This window comes from Heterocephalus glaber, unplaced genomic scaffold (genome assembly GCF_053883595.1).
Source record: "Heterocephalus glaber isolate CG9 unplaced genomic scaffold, H.glaber_assembly_v1.0 deba00001481, whole genome shotgun sequence".
NCBI lineage: Eukaryota > Metazoa > Chordata > Mammalia > Rodentia > Bathyergidae > Heterocephalus > Heterocephalus glaber.
The window spans coordinates 284,933-307,619 of NW_028258317.1; the positions used below are offsets into that span (position 1 = coordinate 284,933).

The 22,687-nt window shown below is 35.8% G+C and overlaps 1 protein-coding gene across 14 annotated transcripts in view; it reads left to right on the forward strand.

The window, feature by feature from the left end:
* The window catches only part of Ecpas (Ecm29 proteasome adaptor and scaffold), a 127,035-nt gene that overhangs the window by 34,813 nt on the left and 69,535 nt on the right, over positions 1–22,687 (forward strand). For 6 of the 14 annotated variants that reach the window (XM_004848121.4, XM_087184175.1, XM_087184177.1 and 3 more), the window contains 7 exons: positions 1,453–1,569; positions 3,362–3,480; positions 4,403–4,552; positions 12,569–12,737; positions 15,594–15,733; positions 19,817–19,898; positions 22,279–22,398. In XM_004848121.4, coding sequence (XP_004848178.1) covers positions 1,453–1,569; positions 3,362–3,480; positions 4,403–4,552; positions 12,569–12,737; positions 15,594–15,733; positions 19,817–19,898; positions 22,279–22,398 — 897 coding nt within the window. Of the gene's footprint in view, positions 1–1,452; positions 1,570–3,361; positions 3,481–4,402; positions 4,553–12,568; positions 12,738–15,593; positions 15,734–19,816; positions 19,899–20,511; positions 20,617–22,278; positions 22,399–22,687 lie in introns of those variants that run through there. The other 8 variants (XM_087184174.1, XM_087184173.1, XM_087184171.1 and 5 more) reach the window with 5 other exon arrangements.

Here is a 22,687-nt window from a genome sequence, read left to right on the forward strand (position 1 = left end):
GTGATAATATTGCTAGAAGAAAAGTAGTTATTCCATTTAAAATTGAGACTATATTTCTCATAAAAAGCATGTAATTATGGACCTGATTGTTTGTCACTACCAATAATAATTTACCATAGAGTACTTCTAGGAATCTGCCCAGATTAAAATGCCTGTTTCTGCTGGGGATGTAGCTCGGTGGTGCTGTGTCTGCCTGGAAAGTGCAAGGACCTGAGTTTGATCCTCGGTACTGGAAAAAAACAAAAAAACAAGAATGCCTGTTTCTTTCTGATTTCTCTTGTCATCTAGCTGCATCAGGACTAGGTAGAATATGAATGGTAATGCAAGCTTCATGATTGCTGTAAGGGATCATGTCTTACACTGTAGCTAACTTGTGCTTACACATCAGTGTTTGAAAAGGTTAAGGAAATGGGCTGAGAGTCATATCTTGTACCTCTCGTTGGCTCAGTATCCTTGGACAAATTATTTTACTTCCCTGAAGCATCTGCTTCTTCATCTGTAAAGTGAGAATGATGACACTGGTTGTTGTGAGAATCATTAGACAAGAAATGCACACTGCTGTGCACAAGTGCAGAATGCGTAGAAAAACTACTTGATCAATATAAGCTATTTTATTTTTTAATCCTTCAGTTAACAAATGACTAGATTTTTAAATTCTGAAAGATAATCTGTTTTAGCATTGCTTTAGATTCCTTTGAACTCTTGCTGTTACTTTCAGTCATCCTTATAGATTTCATTAAGGCTTGCTTTGAGGCAAGAGCACAGATTTCACAAATGAGAGAGAACTATTCTGGACATCTGGCCCTCTAGATTAGTTATTTTAAACTCTTGAGTGCTTTCTTAGTTGGGGTTATATAAAAATCTTATTTCTCAATGCTCAGTGTCTCACTTCTCCCTTTACAGCACGTAATCTCTTTATTAGAGTAAGATTGATGCCATTTATCTTAAACCTCTGTATCTCCCTTTCTACCCACAAGAGCTATTGATGTGTCAATTCCTTTTCTGCTCTTTTTCCTACTTGAAGCAGAGGAAATTTGTTATTTCTGACTTAAATTCTTTAGTAGTATCAGATGATCTTAAGAATAAAAAAATGTTTCAGCCTTTAAATTCAGACTCTTCTGGGTTTTGGTCAAATGTGATGTGCCATGTTCTTTTTAACCCTTATACCTTCTTATAACTGATTGCTTAGAATTCTTTTCATCTTCAAGACTCAGTGTTCTTGTTGCTTCCTCCCTGAAGTGCTGCTTGATCTGGAAACCAGTAGGATCTTACATTTTTTTCTTCTTGTAAGATCTTGGCATCTTGTGAGACTGATATTGTGCACTCTCTTGGATGTCAGATTTACATCCTTTAAAAGAACAAAGTGGCTGCTGTAAACTAAAATAAATGATATCCGAGAAATGAATTTATAAAATATGATAGATAACTTCATTTTCTCTGTCTCTATTTTAGGTAATGGAACTGCTCGTCCATCTGAATAAGCGTATAAAAAGCCGTCCCAAAATACAACTCCCAGTAGAGACACTGTTGGTTCAGTACCAGGATCCTGCTGCAGTTTCCTTTGTCACAGTGAGTGTTATTTTGGAATATTTTCTGACTTACAGTAAGTTTTGTTTCATAATGTTTATCAGGTGTCATCAGGGTATTAGCAAATTTAGAATTTCACCTTAGATCACTTCTAAATGAAACATGAGATGTTTTTCTTTAGGTGACACACTGTTTTCCCTCTGAGTACTGCCAGGGGAAATACTGTAGTGCTTTGAAGGAAATGGTAGGAACAGGGTAATGAATGCTTGTTTACATTGGACAAAGGAATGTTGGTGAAAGGAGTTCTCAGGTATAATGATGTGGAAAATAATTCCCTCATATAAAATCTAAAAAGTTGATATCATAGAAGTTGAGGGTAGAATAGTGGTTAGTAGAGGAGGTTGGAGAGAGTAGGTGGGTTAGAAGGATGGGGTTCTCCATTACAGTTGGGAGGAGAAAGATATTATGGCATACTGTTGGATAGTAGGGTGACTACAGATAGTAAGGTACTATATATTTCAAAAAGGTAGAAGGATTTTGACAATTTCACCAGAAAGAAGTGGTAAATATTTGAGGAGATAGATGTGTTTAACCTGATGTAAACATTATATAATTATACATACTTTGAGATATCAGATGGTATCCTATGAACATGTACAGTTTTTATATATCCTGTTAAAAAGTAAAGCTCAATTATAAAACATGATTTGGTGCTTAGTGAGATTATATGAGATGAGTCTGAATAGAGATGAGGGGTATGTTAAAAGAGAAGGCATATGTAGCAGGCATGAACAAAGGATAATAAAGGAAAAGTAAAATGGCAAGAAGACATATGAAGGCTAGAATCAGTATTCTCTTTTTGGGGTGTGCATTCAGAAAGATATCCTTTTCAAAAGTTGTAAATCTGAGGCTGGTAAGAAATTTTCCTGTTAAATTGTTGTTTTCATGAAAGTGATATATAAATCATGCTGATACTATGCAAAGACAAGTCGTGTTCTTTTCCTTCTTCTTGTAGTTCCTAGTGCTAAGGCAGAATCTATCGAATCTTCTAACACCAAGAGTCACCAAATCTTTCGGAATCACTTAGTGGTCTAGGCATCTTGTCTTTGCTTATTCTAGAGGTTAAACTCCATTACACATGTCCTTTTCCCTAAGCAGTAGAAACACTGTGTGCCAGTAAACATGCCAAATAGAAGATATTTAAAGTAATCTTAGGAAGCCTGTTTGTTTTAGTGTAGAATTCTTTAGAAAAGCAAATCTCTTATCTTATATGTAAATCTGGATATGCATTTATGGGTTTGCTTTGTGTGTGGCTTTTGCATCGATTATAGAGATACAAACATACCCATAGCACTCAGCTTTCCCTGGCTCATGATCCATGTCTGAGTTACTGGAGTGAGGAACCAGAGTGCTACAGTGTTGTAAGGTTGCTTTAGTAATTGACCAGTTAGGCAACAGCAGCCTGGAGTTTAACACATGGTCTCTTCCTAACTTATAAAGATTAGTTGACAGATTGTGAGATGTGATGCTAATATGTAGCATGTTAGTTTAAATATGTTAAATGATTATTTTTTTTCTTTTTAGTGATAAGTGATTGACATTTAGATTAGGTTATCTTTCTCAAATAAAGCTCATCTTAAAGCAGCTTAAGTAAGTTGTACTGGACTTCTTCAGTGATAAGAATAGTTGATCAAGCTGTAACTGTAATAAATGTCTGGAGAGAGGATAATTCATGTTTGTAGTTTCTTTTAACCATTACTCTCTGTTAGCAAATGTTTTTATTGAAATCATAAAGTATTTCTTTCATACTCATTTACTTTTCTTACTGTATTAGAATTTTACTATAATTTATGTTAAAATGGGGTATCCTCGCCTACCAGTGGAAAAACAATGTGAACTGGCCCCCACGCTTCTTACTGCCATGGAAGGAAAACCTCAGCCACAGCAGGATAGGTATGATTTTCTCAATTATCTTATTTCCTGCTTGCAGGTGTCAACAGCTACCTTTCAAATGCAGGTTCACATTTGGTTTCACTTGGCAAATGAGTATACTTGAGCTCTTATAGTTGACAAGTAGTCGAATTTTCTGTGGTACCTCAAAGTTACTATTTTTTTAATATCATTACACAGTTTCTTGATGTGAACATTAAAAAATGTGCAGGACTAACAACATTTTTCTGAATCTAAGTGCATTTTTTTGTCAGTTATTTTTAAGCAGTTAATTTTACAAGATGATAAAAATCAGAATTAAAAACCAAAACATTTTAAGTTGGATATGGTGGCACACACCTGTAATCCTAGCATTTAGGAGGCTTGAGGTAGGAGGATTGCTGTGAGTTCAAGGCTAGCCCGTCTACATCAAAGTGAGTTCAAGGCCAGACCCTGTCTCCAAAAAAAAAAAAGGAATTGCTAAGCTGTTGCTTAAATTCATGCAGCGCTGCAGTGGTAACTGTAACATTGCATCCAAAGTATAAGATTTTAAAATATTTTTGATTTAATTTTATTTTACTTAATTGTGAGAGAATTTTATTTCAAGGTCATATTATAAGTTGAGATTTACCTAAGATTTAATAGAAAATCTCTTGTAGTAATTTCAGATATTAACATTAAGCATTTTTTCTGTATACTCTTTGCAGATGGTTTAATAATGAGCTACAGATTGGTTAAATGCCAGTTTTTACTCAATATATTGGGCTTTCATAGTAAGAAAGAAATAGAGGCTAGTCCTTAGATTAGAATTTTATATATTAATAGTGTTGAAAATGAATGGCTCTTGCTACAACTACTAGTTTTTGTTTTGTGATTTTTTTTTCATGTTTTATTTGCATGTACAAGAATCTTAAAGTAGTTGCAATAAATGTAATTGTTTTTTCAGCTTAATGCATCTTTTAATACCAACCCTTTTTCACATGAAATACCCTGTTGAATCATCAAAATCAGCTTCTCCATTTAATCTTGCTGAGAAACCAAAGACCGTGCAGCTGCTTTTGGACTTCATGTTAGATGTCCTTCTGATGCCTTATGGGTGAGTTAAAAGATAAAAACAAAACTGAGATAATTCATTCTTAATTGCATTTACTATTTAGAAATTTAGTGCTATTTTATATGATTGAACTCTCACTTGTAAATGCATGCATGCATCTCAGATTTTTTGCTGCAGTCTCAACATCCTCTAAACCCTAGCTCCATTACTTACTGGCCTTATAGATGCTCAGTTGCTGTTGTGATTTCAGATTCATCCCGTGAAAGCTTAAATCAGTCTTTCTTCATAAAAATAGTTCCACTCTCTAACTTACAATCAATGTGATAATGATTGTACAAGCTATTTTGGTGTACAATTATAAATTGTTTCTAGTTCTTCTCTTGCTGGTTGCTATAATATCTGTTCCATAATATCTTCTTTCTCCTTGATGTTCTAGAAACATTCCCACTGCTACCATTTAGTTCTGGCTTTTTTTAATCTTTGTCACAATTTCTTTTTTGCTAGTTACTTTTCTTCATACCCCTCTACACTGCTGTAGAGTTTACTGATTTTTAAAACATAGATCTTAATCTGGTCACTCATGCCTTAAAAGCCTTGAGTTCTCATTCTCTAGTCATTACATACACATATTCATGCTTTTCATGTACTCGTAGGTGCCCTTGTCTTTCTGTTTTCTAAGAGAATGCAGTTCTTTCTGTTGCTTCCCCATAAAACGAAGGAAAGAAATGAAGAAAGAAGAAAAACAACAAATAGCCACTTTGAAAAACATACCTTACTGGCTTAAATGTCAACTGTTTCTTTGACAAATTTCTTTTCCTAAGCAGATATAACTGTGCTATTTTCTACATCCTTATAATACTGAACATTCATATATGTGGCCACTTTGTGTTATCACACTTCCTTCTCCCCTAATAGACTGTCAGCTTGTTGTAGTCAAAATGTGCTTTATTTGGCTTTTGAACCTGGTTTGTTGCCCAGATTGTGATCTGCTGCTAGCCTGCATATCTTGTCCTGCTGCTAGAGACAGTTTTCTAAAGTGCTTCTTTCATCATGTTTCTTCCCACTCATTTATATATGTGTACATAATAAGCTAAGCATGTGGGACTGTATGTCATGTCTGTGTTCAACCCAGAGACAACAGAATTCGTCCTGATTCTTTCCCTCTAGTGTAGTTTCTTCTGCTCCTGCTCTAATTTCGTAGCTTGATTTTCCGTGCCTTTAGACACTTGGTGTGTGCTTCCATGACTGCTGTCATATAATTTATTTGCATCCGATAACATGGGAAATGCCTGCTCCATGTGTTGCGTTGTTACTGTCTTCATTTGTTCCACTTGACAGAGAATCTTACACTTCCGTCAGTCTCTGGCTTGTGCTTAGGATGATGGTTCGTTAAGTATTACATGTTCAGTACTTGATTGATTTACCCAGTTGCACTGGTCTTGCTATAACTTAAAAAGCCACTTTTTATATTTGTTAGATAAGGAGGCAGCCAGAATTGACAGGTGATGATGAAATCTAAATTATGTAGGAGTACAGTGTACCCAAGCTAGTGAGTCCTCACATTTTTTTTTTCTTTTCTTTCTTTTTGGTACGGGGACTGAACTCAGGACCTTGTGCTTCCAAGGCAGATGAGGTTCCACTGAGCTCACATTTTCCTTATCAATGAGGACTTGACTAATTTATATAAAAACATTAGTGATTCTTTAACAGATTTTTAATAAAATAGTGTGAATGTAAGAATTGAATGAATATGATATAAGTAATATGGAATGTTTTAGTATGTTACCAGGTTCTAAGTGGTTTCTTTTTGATTGTAACAGACTTTTTTGTTGTTATTGTTGTTACTGGGGATCAAACTCGGGACCTTGCACTTGTGAGGCAGGCATTGGAACCACTGAGCTAAATCCCCGGCCCTGTAACAGACTTTTTTTAGTACATGTTTGTAGTACCTAATGTTTACATTCCTTGCGGGGAGTTGGTATACATATATAATACGTCTTAATTCCTTCCTTTCATCCCCTGTCCTTCCCTTCCTTCCCTCCTCATCCATCTCTCGATCCCCATCCCTTTTTTTGTATACATTTGCAATACATAATGTTTACCTTCCTTGTGGGAGTTGGTACATGTACATAACACATTTTAATTCCCTTTTTCATCCCTTCCCTCTCCCCTACCCTTCATCTCTCTTTTTTTTTTGTACCGGGGATCGAACTCGGGTCCTTGCGCTTGCGCAGCAGGCCTCGAAACCACTGAGCTAAATCCCTAGCCCTACCTTTCATCTCTTGATCCCCTTTCTCTTTTAACAAAGATCTGTTTCCCTATGTCTTATTATCTAGCTTTTATTTTACTCTTTATTTATACGTCGGGTTTCTCACATAAGAGGAACCATGTGATATTTAAGCTTGTGTGTCTGATTTATTTCACTTAACATTATGGTCTCAAGATATATTCATTTTCCTATAAATGACTCAAGTTATCTTTATGGCAGATGGTGTCTAAATACCACATTTTATCTGTTCGTCTGTTGATGAACATATAGCCAACTTCCAAGAATTGTGCTGCTGTGAGCATGGATGTACATGTATTACTGTGATATGGTGTCTTCAGTTCTTTTGGAAAGATACCTAGAAGGAGGAATATCAAATGGAATTTCTGGTTTCAGTTTTTTTTTTTTTTTAAATCTCCATACCTATTGTAGTAGTTTACATTTTCACTTTTTATCTTAATAGCCACTATGACGTTGAAATTTATCAGCATTGAATTTTATAGTTGAAGGGACTTGAATTAATATTCATATAAAGTTTTATTTTGTAAATGAGGAATACTAGTTTACTTTTTTTGGGTTTTTTGGCTTTTTTTAGTACCAGGGATTGAATTCAGGTACTTGGGCTTGCAAGGCAGGTGCAGTGCCACTGAGCTAAATTCCCGGCACTAGTTTAATTTGATTAGAATGAATTTATTGGAGATCTTATTTCTGTACAAGCCAGGAAAGAAATAAGATGATAAATTAGTAACAAGGAGTGGGAAGGGCTTTGAACATACAAGCTAATTCTTTTATGACTTTTCCTCTTTGAGTCTTTGTGACTTTTTTCAACTTTTGGGGATATTATGTATTTATTTGGTAGGATGTTTCAGTGAGTTTTCCGATGTAGAGGTAAAAAGTGTTCACAAAATATCGAAAGTGAAGTACAACTTAGCAGAAATGAGAATAACTGTTAAAATTCTGTTTTGGATGTAGAATATACTGATCTCCTCTGCCCCTTGCCAGTTAACAAACCTGTCTTTATAGTTATCAACTAAAAACTCAAAATACAGTGAGTCCATAGTGACTCTTATAGTAATAGTTTGTAGACTGAGACTAAACAAAATATATTCATCGTTTTTTTTCCCCCCCAGTACTGGGGATCGAACTTAGAACCTTGTGCTTTCGAGGCAGGCAGCAACACTTGAGCTAAATCCCTGGCCCTTCATCATATTTTTTTTTCTTCCATTAAGTTTATTGGTATATTTTAGATATAAAATACAGTTACATTCATCGTTGGGAACTTGTACCTTTACACGACATATCTTGGTTATTTTTTTCCCCATTCCCCTGCCCTCTCTTCATCCCCTGCACCCTTCCCCATTTACAAAGACTTTGTTTCCATTTTTTTCATTTTCTTATATTTTTTTCTTTTCCCTTTTTTCCTTTCCGCTACCCCTCCTACTTCCCTTTTAGACCTTTTCTTCCTGTTACACAATATCAATTACACCTTTGTAAAAAAATTAAAATATCAAGATTTAGAGGACATTACCACAGATTTTACAGAATTTAGAAGGATGTAGAAAGTATATTACAAAAATCTTTTGAAATAAATTTGACAACTTTTGTGAAGTACCTTGGTAGACAAATTAATGAAACTGACTCTGGAAGAAATATGAAATTGGAATAGGACCTATTAAAGTATATTCCTAGCTTGAAAACTTACCTATATGACAACAAAAGGCTCATATACATTTTTTTTTTTTTTTGGTACTGAGGATCGAACTCAGGTCCTTGCGCTTGTGCAGCAGGTGGCGAAACCACTGAGCTAAATCCCCGGCCCTCATATACATTTTAACTGATAAATTATATCAAACATTTAAAGCAGAAAAAGGAACACTTCTCCCCTCATTTTAGGAAATCAACATTGTCAACAATCAACAATACTAAAACTGGATAAAGATAATAGAAAATTATGAACATAAATAAAAATTTATTTAACAAAAACTATTAGAAGTCAGATCTGGCAGTATGTAGTAAGTGGTTTTATTATAGGGATGGCAGTGTTGGTTCAGCATTGGAAGGTCCGCCCCCATAAGTCATCATTTAAACAGAGGAAAGGAAAAAGCCATATGATCCTGTCAGTAGTTTGCAGAAAAAGTATTGGACTAAATTCTACAGCTGTTCATGGTAAAAGCTATCAGGAGACTAGAAGTAGAACCTTCTCAACAGATCAAAGACATGTACTCCATACTTCCAGCAAAAACACCTTATATGAATGGAAAAGATACAGTGCTTTCTCCCTAAGGGGAACAAGGGCAGATATGCCTATTCTTCGTCTGTCCATTAAACTTTGAAACCTAGTCCCCACCAAAATAGTCTGGCAATAAAAAGAAACAAATAGCATAGGATTGGCAAGGAAGAAGGAAAATCTTTATATGTAGATGAAATGATCATCTACAGAGAAAATACTAAGAAATCTCTAGGAGCCCCTAGAACTTGTATTTGAATTGAGCAGGATTAGAAAACATAAGGTATATATAAAAATTCTGGTCTTTGTATACTTGCTATAAATGAATTGGATATTGAAATTTAAAAGTTATGCAGGAGTACAGAGGACCTGGAAAAGTAAAAAGCAAAAAAAAAATGGTGTTAGAAGACATTTATTACTTAATTTTAAGGCTTCCTCTAAAGCTACAGTAATCAAGGCAATGTTGGAGTAAGGAAAGACATATACATCAATGGAATAAAACAGAGAATTTAGAAATAGTACCACACATATATGGTCCACTGATTTTTGAAAGATTATTTAACATTAACATTTTTTAGAACATAAATTCAACACAAGAGCAGAGGAAAAGTCATCGTTAAGAAAATAAAAAGTAGTCCTTATCCAGAACATATTTATAATACTTATAAATGACCAGAATATACAAAGAACTCTTACAGCTCATTAATAGACAACCCAATTAAAAAGTAGACACAAGAAGAAGATAAATAGCCAGTACAGTACAAGGAAAGATGTGCAACATTAGAATCAGAAAAATACTAATCAGTACAGTAACAAGATCATATTATACACTCATTAGGGAGATGAAGTCAAAAGTTTTAAAAGAACAAATGTCAGCTTAGGTGTGAACCAGTTAGAACTTTCTAATACTGCTAATGTGAATGTAAAATGATAAAACCATTTTGGAAAACAACGTAAAAATTTCTTGTATTACTGTTAAGAAGCAACAGTTCTGTTCTTAAGTTTTTACTTAAGAGAAATGAAAACACATGTTCACAATAGATTTCTATCCCTTATCTGAAATTCTTGGTACCAGAAGTGTTTCAGATTTTGGTTTGAAATCCACTTGATCTGCCAAGAGGATAGCTACTCCTTTTCCTTTTTGGGTTCCTGTTGCATGGAGTATTGTTTTCCACCCTTTAACTTTCAGTCTATGAGTTTCTTTTTGAATTAAGTGTGTTTCTTGTATTCAGCATATTGTTGGATTTTGCTTCCATTCTTCCAGTCTGTTTCTTTTGATTGGTGAATTGAGACCATTAACATTGATGGTTATAACTGATATGTATTGACTTAGCATTGTCATGACTTTTTCTTTTTGTTGGATTCTCCCCCTTTGCATTTAATTTCTTGTCATGCCCGATGGATTCATTCTACTGTGCTTCCTGGGGTTGTGATCCTCGTTGTCTTTTTCTAGGATATTGTCTAAAATTTGTTGGAGTGCTGGTTTGGTATTCCTGAAGTTCCTGAGGTGCTCTGTCATGAAAGTATCTTATTTCTCCATCAGTTCTGAAAGATAGTTTTGCAGGGTAATCAACCTGGGTTGGAGGCTGTTTTCCTTTAGGGCGTGAAATACATCACTCTAAGCTCTTCTTGCCTTGATGGTTTGTGTTGAGAAGTCTGCTGTGATTCTGATGGGCTTTCCTGTGTATGTGATTTGTTTCTTTTCTCTAACTGCTTGTAGAATTTTGTTCTTCTGTTGGGTTTCTGGAATCTTAACTATTATATTCCTATGTGTAGATTTTTTTGATCAAGCCTAGTTGGAGTTCTATATGTCTCCCTTATCTGTGTGTCAGGTTCTTTTCCCCTGCTTGGGAAGTTTTCTGCCATCACTTCTGTGAACAATTATTTTATGTCGTCTACACTCTCTCCTGTTTCTTCATTGACTCCAGTCACTCTGATGTTCTTCTTTCCATCGTCTAGCAGATGCTGGATTCCTTTCACATGGTCCCTTACTATTTGAAAGAAATTTTTCTTTCCTGGTCACTAATTACAGTCTTATCCTCTGTATCTGAAATTCTGTTCTCCCATTGGCTCATTCTGCTGCCTAGACTTTCAATGGTGTTTTTAATCTCCTGGAAATCTGTTTGCATCTTTTTTATAGATTCCATTTGTTTCCTATGTTGAGATTCCATCATGTTCCTCAGCTCCTCTATTTTTTTTATCTGTGTCTGCTCTAGATTTATTAATCATGTCTTGCACTATGGGCACGATCTCTGCTGTTATCTGAGAAATTATTTCTGAATTCATTTTTTCCACATCCTCTTTTGTTGCCATTTCAGGGAGTCCAGATGGTTGAGTATCAGATTGTTCCATTTTGTTTCCCTTTGGGGTTGTGTTAAATGATCTGGAAGTCTGGTTTTGAGACTTGTTTACGTGTCTTCTCATTTCAACAGATGCAGCCTGCTGTGCCTTTGTTGAGGCAACTTTTTGCTCACCCAGTGGTCTTCATTTCTCAGCAAGCCGCAGAGCTGTCTATTCTCTGCTGCTCACGAGTACACTAATTTCTGGGTTCAGAAAGGTGGCCTTCTGGATCCTTGAGCTGACCTGTTGTCAGGGTGGGCTTCTGGCTGGGCCTGTGCACACTTGGGATGGTATCTAGGTGTGCCATTGGCTAGGGCCCCCATGTAGCTGTTGTCTGGGAAAGCCTTTGGCTGGGGGCTGTGCACCTCAGTTCCTGTTGTGTGAGCAAGCTTCTGGCTAGGTTCTCCTGTACTTACTGATGGTATCAGGTTGAACCTCTGGCTGTTGCTTATGTGCCTGTGCAGCTCTTTTCCAGGCAGGCCCTTGTCTTGGGCCAGTGTGTCCCCATCCTCTGGGGTCTAGGTGGAACCCTGGCTGGAATCTGCTTGCAGCTGTGCTGCTCTGGTCCACACCTGTGCTCCCCCAACTAAGGTGGTCTGGTGTGCCTTTATTGCCGAGATTTTCTTCACTTTTCCTGTGGGCTTTAATTTTCATGAAGGGTCCTCAGAGAGGCCCCCTTTCTGTTCTTCAGTTCTACTCTTCTCGAGCTCAGAACAATGTCCTTTATTGACCCCTGCAACTCTGCGGTGTAGATCCAGGTAATGGCTTGGCACAGCCGGGGGTGGGGGGATGTGTGTGTGCTGGCGCCCACATAGCTCACCTCCTGGGCACTCTCATCATAGTTTTTTTTGAGGCAGGGTCTTGTTTTGAAGTTCAGGCTGGCCTCCAACTCATTGCTATCCTCCTGCCTCAGCCTCCTGAGTACTGGAATTACAGGTGTGCACCACCATGCCCAGCTTATATTCATTGTTGATAACTGATTACTTTGCTGAAGTCGTGGATACCTTTTCTTAGATAGTTTTAAGATTGTATATGATAAAATTTTTATTTTGAGTGTTTATCTTTCTAGGAAAATATTGGAAGACAGTATATGATTGAATGTTTTTTATGTATGTGTGTGTAAGTACATATAAAATGTATGTTTTTATACAGGGTTAAACAGTATATGATTGAATGTATATCCAAATGCATGTGTTTTTATAAAGCGTTTTGATTTTCTTTCCAGATATGTGTTAAATGAATCCCAGAGTCGCCAAAGTTCATCTTCAGCACAGGGTTCTTCTTCAAACAGTGGGGGAAGTTCTGGAATCCCACAGCCTCCCCCAGGAATGAGCTTTTATGCAGCAAAACGAGTTATTGGTGATAACCCATGGACACCTGAACAGTTGGAACAGGTATCACACAGTGCTTGCTCATCATGGGACTTGACTGTGTACACTTAACCTTATGAAGTTCATGGGAAGCATGTGTAACGTAATTCCAGTATGTTCAGGCTCTCTAAAGAAATATATTTCAAAGGAGCAATTGATGTAGTGTGTCCTCTTCATCATGTAGTTATTTGTTAAAGCTCTAGGGAAAAGGAGGAGTGGGAAATAATCCTAAATCTTTCTGATGTTGCTCACATATTTCAAGTATTAAGTGCAATCTGTTTATAAATTGAGTACATTTAATTTCTGTCATTTTTTTTAACTTAGGTTTAACAATTATCTAGCTCCTTTGGTGCAGTTAAAGTACATTTTATCTTATACTGTTCAACTTTTTAGGGGTGTACATTTTGTGTGAGGAACCCCTGTACTTCACAGTGACAGTGTGGGGGAAAGCATGACTCCCTTTTATATTTCTTTCTGGGAATTTAAAAATTGGCATTAAGATTTTTATTCTGGATTTAAACAGCACACAGATGTTCTCTGAGCAGCTTTTAAAAATGACTGGTGCTCTGCAGAGAAGGTGCCTCACTGTGTCTGTGACATTACGCACCTCGGAAGAACAGATGAGATCAGTATGTAATTGTTTTGGAATTCAAGCACCATGGGTTAGTCTTCTAATCCTTCCTTTATTTCTCCATGATAGTCTCAGTGATTTGATCCTTTTCTTTTTGGCAATGTAAGTGATCATTGATCAAAACTGTTCCCAGAAGAGGCATAAACAGGCAAGTGGGGCATTCTTGCCACTCACACATTTATAGAATGCTTTATTCAGTAGGGGTTATAACTGCTTAGGTTTACTCCTTTATATTTTGTGTATCTTTTTTTCCCTTCCTTAAACCATGATGTAAGTAAGGTAAATAGTAACAGCTTTTACTCTTAGTGAGTGTAATTGGCTGACAAGCACTGTACTGTGTACCTTTTCTCATTTAATCCTCCCAGAGACCCAATGAGGCATAGAAATTGTTAGTTCCATTTCCAAAATGCACTAAGGTTTTGAGGTTCATCACAGTTTTCTGTTACTGGGCTTTGAACCTAAGTCTGTCTGAGGGTTAAAGCTACAAATGCTGGAGGGTAATTGTTAATGTTCACTTGTAATCTTTGGAGTTTTAGTGTGTTTGTGTGTGTGTGTGTGTGTGTGTGTGGTGCAGGGCATCAAACCCAGCTCCTTGAGCACACTAGGCAAATACTGTACCACTGAGCTACATGTCCAGCCTAGTTACAATCTTACATTGGTTATTATTTGCTGAAAGGAAAGGGCCTCTGTATGCATTTTTTTCAGTTTCATAATCTAGTACTGAAATGAACAGTTTAGTAGATAAAATCTGTTTTCTTCTAATTTTAAAATATCCTGTTTTACACTTTTTCTTCAAAATGAAACAACTTAGTTTTTTCTAATTGTTAAGTTAAAGGTTTAAATAGTTAAAAATAGTATAGGAACGGGGATGTAGCTCAGTGGTAGAGTGCTTAGCAATTGCAGGGCCTAGGGTTTATTCCCCAGCACTGGGGGGAAAAAAAAGTATAAAGAGAAGTTAAAAATTACCTGAAATCCTGACACCCTAGTTCACTATTCATCTATAGTTTGTTATGTGTGTATATATGTAAATAACAGTTTTATACAGTACACTTTTGCCTGCCATTTGTTGTTTACTTTTTTCATTTAACAGTATTTCAGGCTTGGAAAAGTCATTATTTTTAATGTTTGTATAAAATTTAATTAGATTTTTTAAACTAGTTTCCCATTAATGGAGATGTGTGTCATTTTTAGTTTTCTTTACACATATTTTTGTTTATATCTTTCTGTGCTTGACTTCCATAATTGTCCTTTTATGCTTTAAATAAATGAGTCTTTGTTATTGTAGCACTTAAAGAAGTTTTGTCAAGTCAGGAGAATGATCTGTTATACCTTTTTATTAAATTGGACTTTTTCATTTAATTATTATGAAATTTCTTAATCCATATATGTAAGAACCACTATTAATTGAGTTTTAAAACATGAAGATTAAAGTTTTACTTTTTAGATTTGTTTATCGTAGTTATTTGTAGTGAAATTCATAGCTCTTTCACATTGCATGAAGTTCTAAATGGAATCCAAGTGTTTCATTTCAGCCAGTCAATTAGATTGACTACTGTTTGATCAGAATTACACATGCTTTGAGTAAAATGTATTTGAAATCATACTCTTTGGGGTTTTTTTTGTTTTTTCTTTGATACCGGGGATCAAACTTGGGCCCTTGTGCTTGTGGGGCAGGCGGCAGAACCACTGAGCTAAATCCCTGGCCCCGTATTCTTTGTTTTTAATATCTAAGAAAATAGAGGACAAGAATTTGCATATTAACAAGAGAATGTAAGTCTATGGAAAGTAAGTTGTTTAGTTCTTTTTGAAATGTTGTACAGATTCACGGAGCGCTTTATTCTTCATGTAAAACCCTCTTACCTGGAGGGCTCAAGGTTTCATCACTCTAGGGAGGCTGTTGTAGTCTCAGTACAGGGGCTCTGTATATAATTGTTTTGGAGTCAGACAGACTTTGATTTGAATCATGCCATCATCACTTACTATGTGTCTTAATCTCTTAAACCTTGCCTCAGTTTCCACATCTCCGAAAGATGTGTAGCAATACATGCCTCATAGATTGTGAGGTTTAAATGAAAACACAGTATATATGATTTAGCACAGTCCTTGTTGTATTTTAAATCTAAGCAGGAGCTACTACTGTTGTTACTGTTAATCATTGGTTTATAATCACACTGGTACATTAATCAACACTTTTTGGGACTGTTCTGTTTCTCTGATGATTCTTTCTCCTTCCCTTCATTTATGTACAGTGTAAATTGGGCATAGTGAAATTCATAGAAGCTGAACAGGTTCCTGAACTTGAAGCTGTTCTCCACCTGGTGATAGCTTCTAGTGACACACGCCACAGTGTAGCAACAGCAGCAGACCTAGAATTGAAAAGCAAGCAAAGGTAACTACTTCTCTGTTAAACTTTTAAAAGCAAAAGGGCCACACATTCTAAATACTTTACACATATTTGTTCTTTCAGAATTTTATGAAATGAGATATTCAAATTAGCATATTATGAAATATACCCAGGTTGTATAAGTAAAGTTTACTGAAGAGCAAGCAGCTTTCTGAGTAAGAAGTTAGAAGAGCTGCTTGTAAGTGGAATTTAAAGGAGCATAAGTTAGGAATATCATCACAAGAAGTAAGACTTTTGGCTAGGTAAATAAACTTACATAATTAACGCTAAGAAAAAAATGTGAGATCCAAGAAAGTTTGTATTTTTAATTCTTTGTCTTAAACCATTTGAGATTGCCTTTGGTAAGGATATGTGTATTATGGTTAAACAGTGAAAATCAGGCTCATGAAAAGAGTTGTTGAATAGATCCCGATTCACATAGAAGGAGATGCAAATAGTAAATAAACTCGTGAAAATATTCTGTGTAAGATAAAATCAGTGAAAAATAAAACAGTTGGATACCAGTTTACCCAGCTGTAAACTTATATTGCTTTTTTCTTTGTTTTTTTTTGAGACAGGGTCCCGCTAGGCAGCTCAGGCTGTTCTTGAACTGACTATGTAGCCTAGGCTGACCTTGAACTCAGGGTGATACTCCTGCTTCAGCTTCCCAAGTGCTGGGCTTATAGGCATGTGCCCCGTCCCACCCGCACTTATATAGCTCTTGGTAAATTCATTTACATTTCTGTTGAAGCTGCTATTCCTTTTTTTTTCTTTTTTAAGATAAGGTCTTGCTGTGTAGTCCAGGCTGTCTTTGAACTTGCAGCAGCTTCTGCCTCAGCCTCCTGAATTCTGAGATTACAGGCATGTACCACCATGCCTGGCAAAAGTGCTATTCTTACACCCTGTTTATTGGCATAGTAAATTGAAATAATTTTTTTTTGGTACTGGGGATCGAACTCAGGACCTTGAGTTTGGGAGGCAGGCGGCGGAACCAGTGAGCTAAATCCGTGGCCCAATTTGAAATAATTTTTAGAAAGCAGTTTGCAATAAGTAATGAATCATAAATCAAAATCTTCTGGTAATTTATCATAAAGAAATCATTTAGAAGAAGAAAAAGAAAATGTTATAGATTTGTTTACTACATCATTTCCCGTAATTGTTAAAATGTGGAAGCAAATTTAGTTTTCCACAATGGGAATAAACAACTGTATATAACTTTATAGAATATTATACAATATTTGTATGTCTGCCAAAATAATTATAATACAGTAATATGTAAATTGCCCCCCAAATAATGGCAAGTGAATAAAGCAGAATACAAAATGGTATAATGTATTGATTGTACATTTAAAAAGTGGCATGTACAGAGACTGAAGAATATGAAAAAATGAAGCTATTTGGTTAAAAAAATCAAATTATGGATTAGATTATAAATTTTAAAATTGACATATACAAAGACTGAAGCTGTTTGGTTGAAAAAATCAAGTTATGGATTTTTAAAAAATTATTTTAATGCTTACACCTGTGTAATAACATGCAAGAGGACAGTGAAATGTGAATAAGGTCATAAGACTTTATAATGATTGCATGTATTGCAGTTTTCTCTAAGAATTCTTAGACCAACAAGTAGGTGTGATAGAGTAAGGAAGGTAACTTCATGGGGTCTTAGTTTGCTTATTGGAATATGTGGGTGGACAGTGGTGGTGCTTGGGAAGGCTTCTCCCTGGACAGCATGTAAGTTGCCATAGAAGAGGAGAGTGTTACTTATGGGCTTAATTCTGCTGATGCCCCTAGTTGTTTGTATGAAATTGGGAAGCTGGCCTAACCTTGTCAGGGTTTAGGTACTAGAATATGATTGGAATATATTGTATTTAACATTCCACCTAAGTTTAAATTCGTTGTTGCTTCTTATAACTGAATATTGCTGGTGTCTCCTCCAAGAAATTTGATTTTGAAGTATCAAAGAAATTTTCCTTTAAAACTTTATATTGTGTTTTAACTGCCCCTATTCTTTATACCATATATTGTGCCTTTGAATGTTGGAACTTAAATTTTTTTTTTTTGGTACTGGGGATTGAACTCGGGACCTTGCACCTGGTGAGGTAGGCAGCGGAACCACTGAGCTAAATCCCTGGCTCCCGGTACTTAAATATTTTAATTAGTTTTGGTTTCATCTATTTAAAGTTGTATGTATTTTTCTATAAAAACAATGTAACATTGTTAAGAGATAAAAAGTAAATGGAGAATGTTACAAAGCTACCCCATTTTGTCAAGGAAAAAGTTTCTCTTCAAATAATGTATCTGTTATTTCTTTGCTTCTCTGCCTGCTATAGCCATCCTTTTAACTCACATAGCAAAGAAATCTAGAAAAAGATAGACAAAAGTTAGTGGTTGATATATTGAAAAAGAATAGGGAAATAGTTCATGTTATAAGGAATTTTTTTTCTGTATTACTCATTTCTTAATTCACACAACAAATGTAATCAGAAAACTAAAACTAGAATGATGGGAAGATGCAGAGAAAAAAGGAAGTGAAAAATTACCCTCCTTAGTTAACCATTAACAAATCTTTATAGTTTGTTACCTAAAATCTTTCTGAGTTTGTCAAAAATCTCTAAACCTGAAGTATTGTAGAAAGGAAATAGTGGTGAAGCTTGAAAATTACCTAGTAGCAGTCAGCTGAGAAAAAACATAGGTGAATAATGCCTAAAGGAGAGTTGTAGAAATGTCTTTGAGAATAGTGTGATTGTGGATAGCCAGAGAAGAAACAATGAAAGAAGAGATGAAGCCAGGCATGGTGGCACATGCCTGTAATCCCAGCACTTAGAAGGCTGAGGCAGGAGAATTGCTGTGAGTTTGAGGCCAACCTGGGCTACAAAGTGAGTTCAAAGCCAGTCTGAACTATACAATGAGACTGTCTCAAAAGCCTCCCCGCCAAAAAAAAAAAAAACAAAACAGGGCTGAGGATTTATATCAATGACACCATGCCTGCCTTGCAAGTGCAAGGTCCTGAGTTTGATCCTTGGTACCGGAAAAAAAAAAAAAGAGATGAATCAGAAAAGCAGTTGAAACACCATGATAAATTTTATTTGCACAAGTGCAGCAATAGCTTGAAAGCAGAACCAGTGTCAAAAGGCAGAGTATAGTTTGGTAAAACCTCAGTGGTCAAGTAGAATGAAGGACTGCATTATTGCTAGGTTTATAAAATGATTGGATAAGATCTACTCTTGTGTGTGTGTGTGTGTGTGTGTGTGTGTGTGTGTGTGTTGGTAATCACCTTATATCCAGTTACTTCATATCCTAATTCACTTTTTGTTTAGCCCAGGAATCTCAGTGTCAAATGGCAACATGATTGCTCCATAGAATTAAGTGCTCAAGCTGCTAGTATGTGCTGATAGATAAGGAAGAGGGGATACTGAGAATCAAGTGACATAATATTAGATAAGTACAATGAGTTACAAGCCTTTAGGGTGTGAAGGTAAAACTTTTATTTGTCCCACTTGTCACTTTCTTTTTTTGGTACCGGGTATCAAACTTGGGACCTTGTGCTTGAGAGGTTGGCGGCGAAACCACTGAGCTAAATCCTGGGCTCCACTTGTCACTTTCTAAGTGGTTAAACAGAAAAATCACCCCCTGTTCCCAGCTTCTTAAGCATAGTATACTTCTGCTCTACTGAGTAGCTCCATGGCATTGGCCCTGGGAGCCTACATATTAGGAATACAGTCCACTTTTCTTGTTTGGTACCAAATTGGGTCATTGGATACAATAATCTGGTAAATTAAGGTGGGATAAGTGACTTGCTTTGTTTTTAAAGCTAATTTTTTTTTTTTTTGGTACCAAGGATTGAACTTGGGACCTTGCGCTTGTGAGGCAGGGGCAGAACCACTGAGCTAAATCCCCAGCCCTAATGCTAATTTTGATAGAAATTAGTTCGCTTCATTTCCTCTCTTCTCCAGTGTCAATTGCCCATTTCATTTTGTGTATTTCTAATATTTTCTTTTGGTAATAAGTATTGGGGTTATAATTTTTTGAAATAATTAAAGTGGGAGGAAAAATAATTTTAACACCTTGTACTGTAACCTTCCCTAGCTTAATTGACTGGAATAATCCTGCCATCATCAATAAGATGTACAAGGTATACCTTGGAGATATACCACTGAAGACAAAAGAGGTAGGTTGTTTTGATTTGTTTTCACATCAGGATAAAATGCATTTTGTTGATGTGATGTGTGTATATTTGTACATTTTTCCCCCAGTCGTTTTAATTTAATCTATGCTAATCTAGATTAATTAAAATCTCCCAGTAACTGTGTTTACTAGATTTGGTGTTTTCAATTCAGGCGCACAAATAATGTTGATACATTATTTAGATTAGGCATTAGCAAACTTTCTGCCAATATTTTAGGCTTTGCAGACCTGCAGCTTCTGAGACTGCAACTACTCAACTCTGTTAACAAGTAAGAAACAATATCTAATAGATAACTAAATGAGCACACTGTGTTCCAATAGAACTTTATGGATCCTGACATTAACATATTCCAATAATTTTCATGTGTTACAAAATATTGCTTCTTTTAAAAACCATTTAAAAGATATAATCGGGGTGTGGTGGAGCATGCCTATAATTTCAGCACTTGGGAGGCTGAAGCAGGAGGAGTATGAGTTTGAGGCTATCCTGAGTTGCATAGTCAGTTCAAGGCCAGCTTGAACTACATAGCAAGACCCTGTCTCAAAAAACAAAAGAACAAAACAACAAAAGAAGTAAAACTGGTTCTAATTCACAGGCCTTATCCAGACAGATTATGGGTCACCTTTGGCCTGAGGACTATAGTTTGCTGATCCCTGGTCTGGAATGTAGAAGAAAAGATGGATTCTTCTGCATCAATAAAGTAAAATCTTTATTAGTAACAAATTCTGTCCAGTCTTTGTGTTTTTTTTTGTTTTTTTGTTATTTTTGAGAATAGGTCTTGCTGTGTAGTTTAGGCTGGCCTTGGCTCACTGTGTACCCAGGCTGGCCTTGTTCTTGCAGTAATCCTCCTGCCTCAGCGTCTTGAGTGCCTGGATTACACGTGTGTGCCACCATTCCCAGCTTCTTCACTATGTTTAAAAATATTACATGTTCAGACTCAGATGTACAAGTATGATATGTTTGCTTCCTTGGTTTTCTTGCTTTTTAATCCATATTAGCTCCAAGTAGATTAAATTAAAGTGTGGTATTATAGAAAGAATAATGAATTGAGACTCCTGAATTCTAACCCTGAATGGCTGCACATGAGTGTGTTGGGTAGGAGAGGACTGATTAATCACAGACCTTCTGTGGACCTCATGTTCTTTATGTAGAAAATGAAGGAGAGTCAGAGTGTGGTCCAAGGACCTTTTTGGGATCAGGGAGCTTTTCTAGCAAAGGCAAGAGATTATTTACTTTTTAAGAAACTGCGGATATTTGTATTGATAGTACAAAAGCAGTGGTGGGTGTATATGTTCAGATCCTATCACAAATCAAAGCAAATTCATGTCACCAAACAATATGAGCAAATGTTCTGATCTCTACTGGCATACACTCATAATACGAAACAAAAACAAAGGAGAGAGAGAATAAAACTCAGCTTTAATTAATATCCTGATGAAGCTGTAGAAATTACTTTACTATGGTTATTGAGATAGGTTTTGGGCAGATATGTTCTCTAAAAAAAAAATGAAGTCAATTCAAGGAAAACATGATTTTGGGGGAATAATGAAAAATTGACTATTCAAAAAAAAATTAGGATTGTGGGAAACGAACTTATCTCAGTGATTTGACAGCTTATCAGTATGGTTTTTTCTGATACGGTATTGGTGATAATATGAACATGATTTTTTGGTTTGTGTTTGTGTGTTAGGATGAAACATTTACTTAACTCAGTGGGGCCAGTGTTTTCCAGATGACCAGTGATGTTACAGAAAGTACAAGAATAAGAGTCATTGAAAGTGTAAAATAGACTAATGTTATTTAGTAAAACAGAGCATGCAAAAACTCACTGGTTTGTTTTAAACTCTAAATTGTAGCTAACCTTTAATAAATTATTATATGTTTAGTTTTGGTGTAGTATCAAAAAAGATCCACCATCACCTGAAGAGGCTGAAATCCTCTCTACTTCTCTAACAGCATACTTGTGCAAGCTGGGTTTCATCACATACTTCCACGTAAACAATGTATCGTAGCAGGTTGAATGCAAAAGAATATGTAAGAATCCAACTGTCTTCTAGTATTATGATGGAGATTGAAGATAATTGCACAAAGTGTAAATGTAAAACTGCTACTCCCTCAGTACAGTGTTTTAGAAAATATAGCTGTTTCTCATAAAAATGTTATTTATGAAAGTATGTAATGAGTTAATATTTTTAAGTGAGTAAATAATTTTAAAATTTCTTAGTTTTAATATCTAGTATAAGAAAAAGTGATAGGTTATACTGATGCAAATGAAAGATTTGGAGTCTTTAGTAATCTTTAGGAGTAGAAGGCAATAAATAATTTTGAAATACTGAGTCATAATTAAACATATTTCCTATAGGGAGCAGTTCTGAAGCCTGAGCTAAAAAGGGATCCAGTCAGTACTAGAGTCAAGTTAAAGATTGTTCCTCATCTCCTTCGTTCTAGACAAGCTGCTGAAATGTTTCCAGCTAACATCCAGGTACTTTATTTTTTTCCAGAGAAAATTGGCTGATCTGAACTTTTATGTCTGTTTAATGAGAGCATCATTTGTGTTAAGGGATATTGAGATAGGTTGATATATTAAAAATATTAATGAGATTCTTTTTTTGGTAGAAATTAGTTTTTAAACATTTATTATAGAATATACTCTGTGTGTAGATTCCATTCACTCTAAATTTTTGGTAATATTCTCTTTTAAACTTTGTGTCAGGCCAGGGATTTAGCTCAGTGGTTCTGCCGCTTGCCTTGCAAGCTCAAGGTCCCGAGTT